This window comes from Oncorhynchus mykiss, chromosome 6 (genome assembly GCF_057628025.1).
Source record: "Oncorhynchus mykiss isolate SJ-2025 chromosome 6, ASM5762802v1, whole genome shotgun sequence".
Lineage (NCBI taxonomy): Eukaryota > Metazoa > Chordata > Actinopteri > Salmoniformes > Salmonidae > Oncorhynchus > Oncorhynchus mykiss.
The window spans coordinates 84,390,001-84,405,094 of NC_143027.1; the positions used below are offsets into that span (position 1 = coordinate 84,390,001).

The window sequence follows — 15,094 nt, forward strand, 5'->3', positions numbered from 1 at the left end:
ACATTAACACTTCTGTTACATATAATAATGATCCAATGTCAAGGGACTGATTTCAGAGCGCCAGACAGCCAATAAACTACATTTCTAGTCCATGCTCCAGTCACAGTCAATCAGATCCATTGTTTGCAATATAAATCAAGCCATCGCTATGGTAATAGCTTCTTGGCAACAGCAGCCCATAGATGAAAGCCGATGCCATCTCGTAGAGTTGTGATGAATGCATTGAGTAGGAGACGCCATTCAACCTGATTAAACTGGCTGACAGCGGTCAGGGCTGGAACACAGTAAGTTCAATCACTGTGAGTGACTGGTTACGAAGACCTTGTCAAAGTCAATCAAATAATGTCTGGAAGGAAACTAGAGGTCATTTATTCAAGGAAGTGTGTGAGTTGGGCAGAGGGATATATTGTACAATGATTGTGTGTATGTATGAGTGAGACTGTGTGTGGGTGGGTGTGTGAGTGAGTGAGTGTGAGTGTGTATCAGTGAGTGTGTGCATGCGTGTGTGTGTGTGTGTGTGTGTGTGTGTGTGCGTGTGTGCGTGTGTGTGGGTGTGTGTGTGTGTGTGTGTGTGTGTGTGTGTGTGTGTGTGTGTATGTGTCCAATCTGAAAGTGGAAAACTGGACCCTTTAGGCCAGTGAACTGAGGCACATTTTCCACTCTCATAATATTGCTATGCTCCACTTAGTAACCTAGAGAGTGTGTGTGTGTGAGTAAGTGTGTGTGTTTGTGTGTGTGTGTGTGTGTGGGTCTCACCTGAGGAACTTCTCCAGGTCGTCACGGCTGCAGGGGGACCATGACAGGTCGCTGGGGTTACGGCCCTTCACCCATTCGCCAGACATGATGTGGGAGTGGCCTGTACAGGTAGCATGGTCGTCATCGTGGCTCATCCCCATGCTGGAGAGAAAATCACACACACACACCATTACATGCCATTAAGAGAAACACACACCATTACATAATAGAGAAACACACCATTATATAGCATATAGACACACACACCCTTAAATACCATATAGACACACACACTCTTAAATACCACATAGACACACACACACCATTATATACCATTTAGACACACACCATTACATACCATACAGACACACACACCATTACATACCATACAGACACACACACCATTATATACCATACACACACCATTATATACCTTGCACACACACACACACACGCACACACGCACACACACACACACACACACCATTATATATCATATAGACACACACACCATTATTTACTCATACACTACTGGAATATGCTCATGTCTCCCAGGCACACACACACACACACACACACACACACACACACACACACACACACACACACACACACACACACACACACACACACACACACACACACAGGTATATCTTACAATTGATTCACATTTAAAATCGTATTTATCCTAACCCCTAACCCTAACCCTAATATAGGAGAAACCAGTTACACCTTCTTGACACGCCTCAAACAACACCTCCACACAACTGAAACAAACACACTACAAACATACTTGTCAATTTATGGAAAATTACATTGATTAACTCTTTGGTCGTTTCACATTTAACTTACTTACTAATGGCACTGCCTACTCCAGATGACTCGTTTTTTAAATCATATGAACAAAACATATGTCATTTTATTTGGAATGCTAAGCCAGACTAAATGAAATGTGCCTATTTATATAATGACTATGAGTTTGGGGGCAAAGAGGATGAAATATTAAAGCTTTAAACCTCTCACTAAAAGCTTCACTAATACAGAAATGATACTTAAACCCAAAATGGTTCTCCAGTAGATTATTAAGAAAGGCTCGTCCTTTATTCAAAAATGGCCTTTTTGTTTTTATACAGATCACAACTTCTCATTTCCGACTGATTGAAAATGAAATGTTGTTTAAAGTATCGCCCTTTCTTAAACAAGCCATACCAAGCTGGTTACAATTTCAGTTTTATCCTCCAGACAAGATAGAACAAATATTACAACAAATGTTATGTTTAAACTCAAATATACTGATTAATAAATAAACATTCTTTCTAGATTTTCTTTTAAATTGTATTATATTTATGAATGATATTATGAATAGAAATGGAGGAGTTATGTCACATTTTTAGCTATTGAAAATATATGGGAATATCTGCTCAATCCAAACTTACAACCAAATGGATGCAGTACTACCACACAAATGGAGGAGGCAAGTGGAAAAAGGAGAAGGAAGGGAACTTGTTTGCCTGCCATATATTAAAGATACAAATTGGCTGAAAGGAACTGCATAAATAGAAAAATGTACCAGTTCCATTTGAGGACAAAAATGTTGACACCTGCGCCATACAGGTTGCAAAATAAATGGGAAGAGATTTGTGATGTACCAATTCCATGACACATGGTTTATGAACTGGTACAAGAAACTAGACTTGATTCAACACTTAGAGTTTTTAAATGTAAGTTTTCATATAAAATTCTTGCCACCAACAGAATGCTATATATTGGGGGCATACAACAATCTCAGCTCTGTAAATTTAGCCTGCGAAGAGAGAGAATGAATAGATTATTTACTCTGGTATTGCCCCCATGTAGCTTGTTTCTGGTCACAGGTTCAGGAATGGTTAAAAAATCACAACATGCACTTAAAATGAACCTTACAAATAGCAGTGTTGGGCGATTTGGAAAGCCATAGTTAGTCAATAAATAATAAAATAATGCTCGTAGGAAAGGTTTTCATCTTTAGCTCACAATCTGTGGATACTATACGAAACAAGCTACATAAATATGTGTATACAACCAATAGAATTTGATTTGATTTGATGGATCCCTCAGGCAAATACCCTCCCAATGTTTTCCCATATTCTCCAGACTGACTTGCTATATACAGACACAACAGAACGTTGCAATAGGCTCAATGTTTTCCCATATTCTCCAGACTGACTTGCTATATACAGACACAACAGAACGTTGCAATAGGCCCAACGTGTTCCCATATTCTCCAGACTGACTTGCTATATACAGACACAACAGAACGTTGCAATTGGCTCAACGTTTTCCCATATTCTCCAGACTGACTTGCTATATACAGACACAACAGAACGTTGCAATAGGCTCAATGTTTTCCCATATTCTCCAGACTGACTTGCTATATACAGACACAACAGAACGTTGCAATAGGCTCAATGTTTTCCCATATTCTCCAGACTGACTTGCTATATACAGACACAACAGAACGTTGCAATAGGCTCAATGTTTTCCCATATTCTCCAGACTGACTTGCTATATACAGACACAACAGAACGTTGCAATAGGCCCAACGTTTGGCACCAGCACAAACAGAAACCCTCTTAAAACTAAGACTAAACCTAACCCCTAAGGCAAAAAATGGCCTTTTTACAAGTGAAGACCGGAAAAAATGATCTCACTTCTCTGAGTTTTTTGTTGGTTTAGTATTCTTGTGAGGACTTTTGATACTCACAAGTATAGTACAACGTGTACACACATACACACCTTTAAATGCGGAAGACAAATTTAATTTGTACAACTGACTAGGTATCCCCCTTTCCCTTTGTATCTCTGCAACACATAACTAGACACACAACATACACTATTGCAACAGACAGTATAACATACTTTGAACACGTATACATTCCTCTACACAACTTGAGCCCATCCTAACACACCTGTTCATTGGCTAAGGTCAAGACCTCAGGGAAACTTCAACAGGAAAGAATATCTAGTGTACAGCTATACCACAGTAAGGATCTGTGTGCGTGCGTGTGTGAGTGTGTGCGTGCGTGTGTGTGTGTGTGCATGCGTGTGTTTCCTCTGAAGTCGTGACCTACATTCTGCAAATGAAAAACAACAACCCGGCCTGAAATCCCAGTGGCGCCTCAGAAACTAACAAAAACCATTGAGTGGAATGACTGGACTCCCAATGCACAGCCGTTGTTCCTGGCTTTAATTAAACTATATACAATTACATATTGAGAGCCACATTCCTCCATGTCCTCTGCAACACCAATAAGAGATCAGCCACACTAAAACCAAGATGACCACAGCTGGTCTGGGTCTGTCCTGCTACTTTGCTGCTGCTGGATACAGTTTAGCATTTTCCCCACTAATGGTTAAGGTTAATTGGGGGATCCAAGATCTGTTCCTAGGGGAAACGTTACCCGAAGCACCACACTGGAGAACCGCAAACTGGGTTGGAGTGCAGTGCAATTGGCCAGTCCCAAATATGATCATTTTGTCTTTCTCCAGATCTTTGTAGGCTCTGGTTTAGTGCATGCAAACACATGAGGGTTGTGTTCATTAGGCACAAAACTGAACACAACAAGTGTAGACTTTACCGTGAAATGCTTACTTACAAGCCCTTAACCAACAGTGCAGTTCAAGAAGAAGAAAATATTTACCAAGTAGACTAAAATAAAAAGTAAGAACAGAAAGTAACACAATAAGAATAACAATAACGAGGCTATATACAGGGGCACTGGTACCGAGTCAGTGTGCGGGGGTACAGGCTAGTTAAGGTTATCTGTACATGTAGGTGGGGACGAAGTGACTATGCATAGGTAACAAACAAACAGCGAGTAGCAGCAGTGTGCAAAAGGGGGGGGGGTCAATGTAAATTGTCCAGTGGCGATTTTTATGAATTGTTTAGCAGTCTAATGGCTTGGGGATAGAAGCTGTTGAGGAGCCTTTTGGTCCTTGACTTGGCGCTCCGGCACCGCTTGCCATGTGGTAGCAGAGAAAACAGTCTATAACTTGGGTGACTGGAGTCTCTGACAATTATATGGGCTTTCCTCTGACTCCGCCTATTACATAGGCCCTGAGTGGCAGGAGGCAGGAAGCCAGTGATGTACTGGGCCGTTCGCACTACCATCTGTAGCATCGTACGGTCAGATGCCGAGCAGTTGCCATACCAGGCAGTGATGCAACCGGTCAGGATGCTCTCGATGGTGCAGCTGTAGAACCTTTTGAGGATCTGGGGACCCATGCCAAATCTTTTCAGTCTCCTGAGGGGGAAAAGGTTTTGTCGTGCCCTCTTCACTGCTGTCTTGGTATGTTTGGACCATGATCGTTTGTTGGTGATGTGGACACCAAGGAACTTGAAACTCTCGACTCTCTCCACTACAGCCCCGTCGATGTTAACGGGGGCCTGTTCGGCCCGCCTTTTCCTATAGTCCACGATCAGCTCCTTTGTCTTGCTCACATTGAGGGAGAGGTTGTTGTCCTGGCACCACACTACCAGTTCTCTGACCTCCTCCCTATAGGTCGTCTCATCATTGTCGGTGATCAGGCCTACCACTGTTGTGTCGTCAGAAAACTTAATGATGGTGTTGGAGTCATGTTTGGCCACGCAGTCGTGGGTGAACAGGCAATACAGGAGGGGACTAAGTACACAGCCCTGAGGGGCCCCAGTCTTAATAAAATCTTCTTAGAGCTAGGGTCTATTTTCCTGAATTTCCACCTGATTGATGTTTCCAAAGTAAACTGCCTGTTACTCAGGCCCAGAAGCCAGGATATGCAAAAATGGGTAGCATTGGATAGAAAACACTTTGCAGTTTCTAGAAATGTTAAAATGTCTGAGACTATAACACAGTTGATATGGGAGGCGAAATTCCAAAGAAAAAACAACCAGAGATCTTATAATGGAAAGCTATGGCTTCTATGTAATTCCAGCTCCCAGATTGCAATTCCTGTGGCTTCCACTATATGTCAACAGTCTTTGTTCAATGTTTCAGGCTTGTTTCTTCAAAAACAAGCAAGAATTATGAGACTCCCTGTTCAAAATCAGCCTGTTGGCGAGCGATGAAGAGGAAGCGTGCTTACTAATTTTACTTTTCTATTGAACGTACTTCTTACCGTATGAAATATTATAGTTTATTTACATTTTAGGATTTAATAGAAACGTAGTTTGACTTGTTTGAACAAAATTTAGAGGTAGCTTTTTGGACTCAACTGCATGTTGAATGATTGGATCACTGAAATCGATGGCGCCAATTAGACTTTTTTGGATATAAAGAAGGGGACCCTTGGGATTGCAAACAGAGGAAGATGATCAAAACTAGGTGATTTATTTAATCGCTATTTGTAATGTAATTTATGAAGCCTGTGCTGGTTGAAAAATATGTTGATGTGGGGCGCGGTCCTCGAACAATCGCATAGTATGCTTTCGCTGTAAAGCCTATTGTAAATTGGACAACGCAGTTAGATTAACAAGAATCTAAGCTTTTAAACTATATAAGATACTTGTATGTTCATTAATGTTTTTTAAAATTACAATTATTTGTTTGAATTGCGCGCCCTCCAATTTCACCGGATGTTATCGACTGGTGTCCCACTAACGGGACGCCTATCCCTAAGGATCAGTGTAGCAGACGCGTTGTTGCCTACTCTTATCACCTGGGTGCGGTTTTGTTCACATCAGCTACCGAGTGCGTTATCACTCAGTCATCCAGAACAGCTGGTGCTCTTGTGCATGCTTCAGTGTTGCTTGCCTCGAAGCGAGCATAAAAGGCATTTAGCTCGTCTGGTAGGCTCGCGTCACTGGGCGGCTCGCGTCTGGGTTTCCCTTTGTAGTCTGTAATAGTTTTCAAGCCCTGCCACATCCGACGAGCGTCAGAGCTGGTGCAGTAGGATTCAATCTTAATCCTGTATTGACGCTTTGCTTGTTTGATGGTTCGTCTGAGGGCATAGCGGGATTTCTTATAAGCGTCCGGATTAGTCCACCGCTCCTTGAAAACGGCAGCTCTAGCCTTTAGCTCGATGCGGATGTTGTCTGTAATCCGTGGCTTCTGGTTGGGATGTCTACGTACAGTCACTGTGGGAACGACGACATAGATGCACTTATTGATGAAGCCTATGACTGAGGTGGTGTACTCCTCAATGCCATTGGAAGAATCCCGGAACATATTCCAGTCTGTGCTAGCAAAAAAGTCCTGTAGTATAGCATCTGCGTCATCTGAGCACTTCCGTATTGAGCAAGTCACTGGTACTTCCTGCTTTAGTTTTTGCTTGTAAGCAGGAATCAGGAGAATAGAAAATTGCTCAGATTTGCCAAATGGAGGGTGAGGGAGAGCTTTGTATGCATCTCTGTGTGTGGAGTAAAGGTGGTCTAGGATTTTTTTCCCCCTGGTTGCACATGTTGGGCGGCAGGGTAGACTAGTGGTTAGAGCGTTGGACTAGTAACCAAAAGGTTTCATGTTCAAATCCCCGAGCTGCCAATGTACAAATCTATCATTCTGCCCCTGAACAGGCAGTTAACCCATTGTTCCTAGGCCGTCATTGAAAATAAGAATTTGTTCTTAACTGACTTGCCTAGTTAAATAAAGGTAAAATGTTTTTAAAAATTAATTAAATGTGACCCCAAATTTTGGTAAAACGGATTTAATTTGCCTGCATTAAAGTCCACGGCCACTAGGAGCGCCGCTTCTGGGTGAGCATTTTATTTCTTTGCTTATGGCCTTATAGAGTTGGTTGAGAGCGGTCTTAGTGTCAGCTTGTTTTGTGGTGGTAAATAGACGGCTACGAATAATACAGATTAGAACTCTCTTGGTGTGGTACTCTAATAGTGTGGTACTCTAATAATGTGGTACTCTACCTCAGGCAAGCAATACCTCGAGACTTCTTTAATATTATATATCGCGCACCAGCTTTTATTGAAATAAAGACACACACCCCCACCCCTCGTCATACCAGAGGTAGTGTCTCTGTTCTGCCGGTGCATGGAAAATCCCGCTAGCTCTATGTTGTCCGTATCTTCATTCAACCACATCTCGGTGAAACATAAGATGTTATAGTTTTTAATGTCCCGTTGTTAGGATAATCTTAATAGTAGGTCATCAATTTTATTCTCCAATAACTGCACGTTAGCAAGAAGAATGGAAAGCATTGGGAGTTTACTCGCTTGCGTCCCCTTTTCCGGCGTCTTTTCTTCACGCAAAAGGCGTGGATCTGGGCCTGTTCCAGTTATAGAAGGATAACATTCTCCTCAGACTCGTTAAAGGAAAAGGTTTCTTCCAGTCCACGGTGAGTAATCACTGTTCTGATGTCCAGAAGTTATTTTTGGTGATAAGAGACGGTAGCAGCAACATTATGTACACAATAAGTTTTTTATTATTTTTAAATATTAAATATTTAAAAAATAGCACAATTGGTTGACCCAGAACTGTATAAAGTCTTGGAGATTAAAAAGCGAAGTGTTTATTGGTCAAAGGTTTTAAAGGTGTACTATGCAGAAATCCTCCGCAATTTCCTGGTTGCTAAAATTCTCAAGTGGGTATAGTGTAGAGAATCGTTGTACCATCTAAACCGCTGTGAAATATATATTTCCATATTTCCGCTTCTTCGACTTCTGAGACTAAAAAGCATTTTCAATTGATATTATCCAATGAGTTTTCTTTTTAGTCCAGCTCTAGGCCTCATCTTTGTCCAGGAATCCGCCCCAGAGTGATACAGACAAGCAACAAATTGAATCAATTCTTCAAGGGCTGTGGATTGGACATTGATTTCCACTAGGAGTGATAAGTGCTTGATAAGAATGCACCTCCATCACCGACTCACATGAAGAGGAGTAACAGAGACGAGCAAATCAATATCCACTGGCTCTGTGAGGATGCGACCATCTGGAAGAGCTACTGTGTAACAGTGAATACAAAGCAACTACATAGTAGAAGGAAGGTGAGTACACAGTACACACTTAAACCCAGTAAAAGTATAGATTTCATGGCTAATTCCATGAGGATTTGAAACAGGACTTGTTTATTTTCAGTTCTACATACTCATCTGGCATAATGGTTGTAGATTAATTTCTCAGGTTAGATCTGTCTTTATAAAACAATGTATTCATAATGAATCACATGTGAAAGGTTTGAAAGCAAAACAACCGTGACCAACATAAATCATCCTGTTTCCTGTTTCTCACCCTTGTTTTACTGTTGCCTTGATTGTTGAGAATTTATATTACTATTCATATATTCTCTTCCTACCAGTTTTTTACAGCGTTGTGTTTTTTTGCAGCCCTTTCCTGTAGTTTATGACCAAATTGACTCTTGTGGCCTCATGGGTGGAATGTTATTAATTTTTTTTTATAATTTCATTATTCATAAATATGTATTTTTTTAAAGTATAAAATCCGGTGTTTCTATATGAAACGGTTTTGTTATATTTCAGTCATCTGTGATGTATTTAAAGTGTAACATTGGGATGCAAACTCACAATGTTATATATTTCAACTCTATATCTGACATGGTACAGGTGTCCTCTTTGTTTAAGTCCATAACCATGTGTGTGAGGTGTATACTTTTGTTTCAAGACTACCCAGAAACACTCTGTGTGACCCTGATTTAGCCCACTGCAGTATTAAATGACCAAAATCATTAGCTGAAGTTTGTTGACTAAGTGCATGGTCACTGATAAGACCAAACTGGACTGGAAACAGCAGTGCAGTGTAATAAGACATCATATAGTAGTTTGGATCAGATTACCAGGTAGAACGGAAGGAAAATTGCAACACTGAAGAATTGGAACAATGTCAAGGACAGGAACATGATAGCAGCACGCACGCGCACACAAACACACACACACACACACACACACACACACACACACACACACACACACACACACACACCCATCATGCCAACCTGAGCTTATAATCTTTTATGTGAAAATACAGAGTGGGGCACTTAAACCCAATTCTCTCTAATTAATATGTGTTTCACACACTCTGGACAATGGAGCCTTGTCAAGGTACAGTGAATTTGCGTGTATGTGTGTGTGTGTGTGTGTGTGTGTGTGTGTGTGTGTGTGTGTGTGTGTGTGTGTGTGTGTGTGTGTGTGTGTGTGTGTGTGTGTGAATGTCTTGTGCACCTCTGTGTCTGTATTTTTATAATGCTTACATGTGTGTGTGTGTGTATGTGTATGCAGGCATGTGTGTGTGTCTCCTGTTTGTGCATGCAGCTTGGGTGTGTGTATGTGTTTATTTGGGCACCAGTGGGGCGTGCTCCATGCCAGTTCATTACCTCTCTCAGACATTAAACAAGGGGTCCTTGCACCCTCAGCATGGCTGCCCAGATATACTGCCTGATGAAAAGTGTGATAAATCCTTCTGGGCCTGGCAAAGCCACAAAGCTGTTGCTAACGCTAATATACTCTGGCATTTTGGTGTTGGCTCCCTGTCACCGCTCTATCAATGAGGGCTTTATTCGAGTAATACACACACACATGCTCACACACACACACACACACACACACACACACACACACACACACACGCTCATACACACACACACACACACACACGCACACATGCTCACACGCTCACACACACACACACACACACACACACACACACACACACACACACACACACACACACACACACACACGCGCGCTCACACACACACACACACACACACACACACAAACAAACACACACACACACACACTGTGCTATCCTGTCTTGAGTGAAGAAATGAGGACGCTGAACTCAAGTCTGTGTGGCTAGAGAAGAAGGAACAATGCAACTGATTATCCCAGAGAAAGACTGCATCCCAAATGGCAACCTATCCCAAAATGGGCTCATAGGGCTCTGGTCAACATTAATGCACTATATAGGGAATGGGGTGCCATTTGGGAGGCAGTCAAAGACTGAAGTACCTGGGAACAGAACCTTACAGTACTGCCTATAATGGCTACTGTCAAAAACTATGTAATTACACTTTCACTTAGGAAAGAAATCCACAATAATGATGATAATAGTGGTTCATTGACATGGAATTATCTATTTATGAAACTCTAAAACTGCTCTCGTATTTTTATCTTAACTATGGATACAGAGAGAAACAAATAGTTTTGCCCATGGATATACCTCAAACTGTGAAGTTATCCAGTACAAAAACACTTAAAAAGAGGCTGAAACTTTCATCCAATCAAGATGGAGTCTGACGATGACTTCAATTGTTAAACTGAGGAGGGTGAAGTTACCTCTAGACGCTGATCTTGGGTAAGTTTGGCATTTTCCCCACTAATGGTTAAGGTTAGGGTTAGGGTTAGGGGAGGGGATCCTAGATCTCTACCTAGGAAAAACTTGACGATTCACTGCTTTTGCTCAGGATAGACAAGTGCTCATTTACACAGACAGACGTACTTGTGTCCCAGCTCGTGGGCTATGGTGAAGGCCAGGTTGAGTCCGTTGTCCTCGGCCAGAACACACTTCCTCTTGGAGCTGCATGCCCCTCCCAGATAGGCAATACCTAACGGAGGAGAGAGAGCGAATAGAGTGAGACTCGGTGAGACTAGGACCAATGTTCCCTCCCCGGGACTGCTGAGTAGAATAAATATCAGCCAGCGCAGAGAATCACAAGATTGAACTTAACTCAACTATCTAGTTTCCCAGTTAGTTAACACTATCAACGTTTCCCTTTACTGTGGGAATTGTGATCGATTGAAAGCAATTATTAGCCACTTTCAATGCAACATACCGAAACAAAACAAACTATGCAAGACGTAGTATGCAAAACTAACTATGCAAAAGATTTGTTGTAGGCAGAATGCATTGGAGTAGGATTCTATTACACTGACAGGCACGACTTAGGCCTGTACTCTACACAGACCGGTGCGCCATAACCAATCAGAGCAGCAGTAGGACCTATATGCAAATAGACTATTGCCATAAATGGATCTGTGCCACTCACTTGAACTGGACTATGTTTACAGCATGAGCAGTGGTGAGTAGATGAGTTTGTTTTGAGATCATTGAACACCACACATTGGATGCTACTGTAGGCTGAACAACAGAACAGCTACTTCCATGTTTAAATGTTATGGAATGCATTTTCTCCATTGTTTTTGATGGTAGGCCATTCTGGTAGGCCTACATTGTGATCAAATAGCCACAGTAGACTACTTGACCACTGTTAAAACTAACTCAAAGCGGGTACAGCCTCAGTGTTCACAGTAGATGCTCGCCGGAAATTGCACAGTATTTTGACAACGTTCAAGTTTGCGCTCAGCTGACCTGAGATTTGCTCAGTGACTAACATTTTTTGAGGGAACATTGACGAGGACTCTGGAAAGACAGTAATCACTGGTCTGACTGGATCTGAGTTAATACAGTAACCACTGGTCTGACGTGACTGGATCTGAGTTAATACAGTAATCACTGGTCTGACTGGATCTGAGTTAATACAGTAATCACTGGTCTGACGTGACTGGATCTGAGTTAATACAGTAATCACTGGTCTGACGTGACTGGATCTGAGTTAATACAGTAATCACTGGTCTGACGTGACTGGATCTGAGTTAATACAGTAATCACTGGTCTGACTGACTGGATCTGAGTTAATACACTAATCACTGGTCTGACGTGACTGGATCTGAGTTAATACAGTAATCACTGGTCTGACTGACTGGATCTGAGTTAATAAAGTAGTCACTGGTCTGACGTGACTGGATCTGAGTTAATACAGTAATCACTGGTCTGACGTGACTGGATCTGAGTTAATACAGTAATCACTGGTCTGACGTGACTGGATCTGAGTTAATACAGTAATCACTGGTCTGACGTGACTGGATCTGAGTTAATACACTAATCACTGGTCTGACGTGACTGGATCTGAGTTAATACAGTAATCACTGGTCTGACGTGACTGGATCTGAGTTAATACAGTAATCACTGGTCTGACGTGACTGGATCTGAGTTAATACAGTAATCACTGGTCTGACTGACTGGATCTGAGTTAATACAGTAATCACTGGTCTGACGTGACTGGATCTGAGTTAATACAGTAATCACTGGTCTGACGTGACTGGATCTGAGTTAATACAGTAATCACTGGTCTGACGTGACTGGATCTGAGTTAATACAGTAATCACTGGTCTGACGTGACTGGATCTGAGTTAATACAGTAATCACTGGTCTGACTGACTGGATCTGAGTTAATACACTAATCACTGGTCTGACTGGATCTGAGTTAATACAGTAATCACTGGTCTGACTGACTGGATCTGAGTTAATACAGTAATCACTGGTCTGACTGACTGGATCTGAGTTAATACAGTAATCACTGGTCTGACGTGACTGGATCTGAGTTAATACAGTAATCACTGGTCTGACGTGACTGGATCTGAGTTAATACAGTAATCACTGGTCTGACGTGACTGGATCTGAGTTAATACAGTAATCACTGGTCTGACGTGACTGGATCTGAGTTAATACAGTAATCACTGGTCTGACTGACTGGATCTGAGTTAATACAGTAATCACTGGTCTGACGTGACTGGATCTGAGTTAATACAGTAATCACTGGTCTGACGTGACTGGATCTGAGTTAATACAGTAATCACTGGTCTGACTGACTGGATCTGAGTTAATACAGTAATCACTGGTCTGACGTGACTGGATCTGAGTTAATACAGTAATCACTGGTCTGACGTGACTGGATCTGAGTTAATACAGTAATCACTGGTCTGACGTGACTGGATCTGAGTTAATACAGTAATCACTGGTCTGACGTGACTGGATCTGAGTTAATACAGTAATCACTGGTCTGACTGACTGGATCTGAGTTAATACACTAATCACTGGTCTGACTGGATCTGAGTTAATACAGTAATCACTGGTCTGACGTGACTGGATCTGAGTTAATACAGTAATCACTGGTCTGACTGACTGGATCTGAGTTAATACAGTAATCACTGGTCTGACGTGACTGGATCTGAGTTAATACAGTAATCACTGGTCTGACGTGACTGGATCTGAGTTAATACAGTAATCACTGGTCTGACGTGACTGGATCTGAGTTAATACAGTAATCACTGGTCTGACGTGACTGGATCTGAGTTAATACAGTAATCACTGGTCTGACGTGACTGGATCTGAGTTAATACAGTAATCACTGGTCTGACGTGACTGGATCTGAGTTAATACAGTAATCACTGGTCTGACGTGACTGGATCTGAGTTAATACAGTAATCACTGGTCTGACTGACTGGATCTGAGTTAATACACTAATCACTGGTCTGACTGGATCTGAGTTAATACAGTAATCACTGGTCTGACGTGACTGGATCTGAGTTAATACAGTAATCACTGGTCTGACTGACTGGATCTGAGTTAATACAGTAATCACTGGTCTGACGTGACTGGATCTGAGTTAATACAGTAATCACTGGTCTGACGTGACTGGATCTGAGTTAATACAGTAATCACTGGTCTGACGTGACTGGATCTGAGTTAATACAGTAATCACTGGTCTGACGTGACTGGATCTGAGTTAATACAGTAATCACTGGTCTGACGTGACTGGATCTGAGTTAATACAGTAATCACTGGTCTGACGTGACTGGATCTGAGTTAATACAGTAATCACTGGTCTGACGTGACTGGATCTGGATCAATATAGTAATTAGAGCAGAATGTGGAGACCGCTGTGGAGACCATTCTCACTTGTAAAAGACTCATGCCATAAACACAGATTTATTTCCCTCCCTCCTGTCCTTTATTTCTTTCTTCCAACCAGATGTTTCTCACTCTCTCCCTCGCTCTTTCTCTCTCGCTCTTTATCTCTCTCTCTTTCTCATACCTGGGACATTTGTAATACTGACCCAATTTATCACAGCCTCTCTGAAGCAGTATTTTAGCCAACCATTCTCAAATGCAGTTGCCTGTCATTATACACGCATGACCATGCAAAACACACCCATGCATGCACAAATGCAAACACACACACACTAGCATGTGTACGTACACAGGCACGCACATGTATACACACGCACGCACATGTATACACATAACACACTCACAGAGGAGTACGCACACGCAAACACACACACACACATACACACACACACACACACACACACACACACACACACACACACACACACACACACACACACACACACACACACACACACACACACACACACACCACACACACCACACACACACACAAAGGCACAGAAACACAAAACAATTGTTGTTAGCTAGAAAGACTTCTTCGGTCATGAAAAATGACTGGAAATGCATTGGACTTACTGAAACGGGCCAAACATATTGCTTTGCTCACTGTGCTGTTGTTCATTC

General features: G+C 41.9%; 1 protein-coding gene across 4 annotated transcripts in view; it reads right to left on the minus strand.

Moving 5' to 3' along the window:
- Positions 1-15,094, minus strand: part of LOC110506177 (A disintegrin and metalloproteinase with thrombospondin motifs 17) — a 197,320-nt gene that overhangs the window by 75,820 nt on the left and 106,406 nt on the right. For all 4 annotated transcript variants that reach the window (XM_090239172.1, XM_090239170.1, XM_090239171.1 and 1 more), the window contains exons 8-9: positions 11,156-11,261; positions 757-897 (exon numbers count right to left, since the gene is read on the minus strand). In XM_090239172.1, coding sequence (XP_090095298.1) covers positions 757-897; positions 11,156-11,261 — 247 coding nt within the window. The remainder of the gene's footprint in view (positions 1-756; positions 898-11,155; positions 11,262-15,094) is intronic.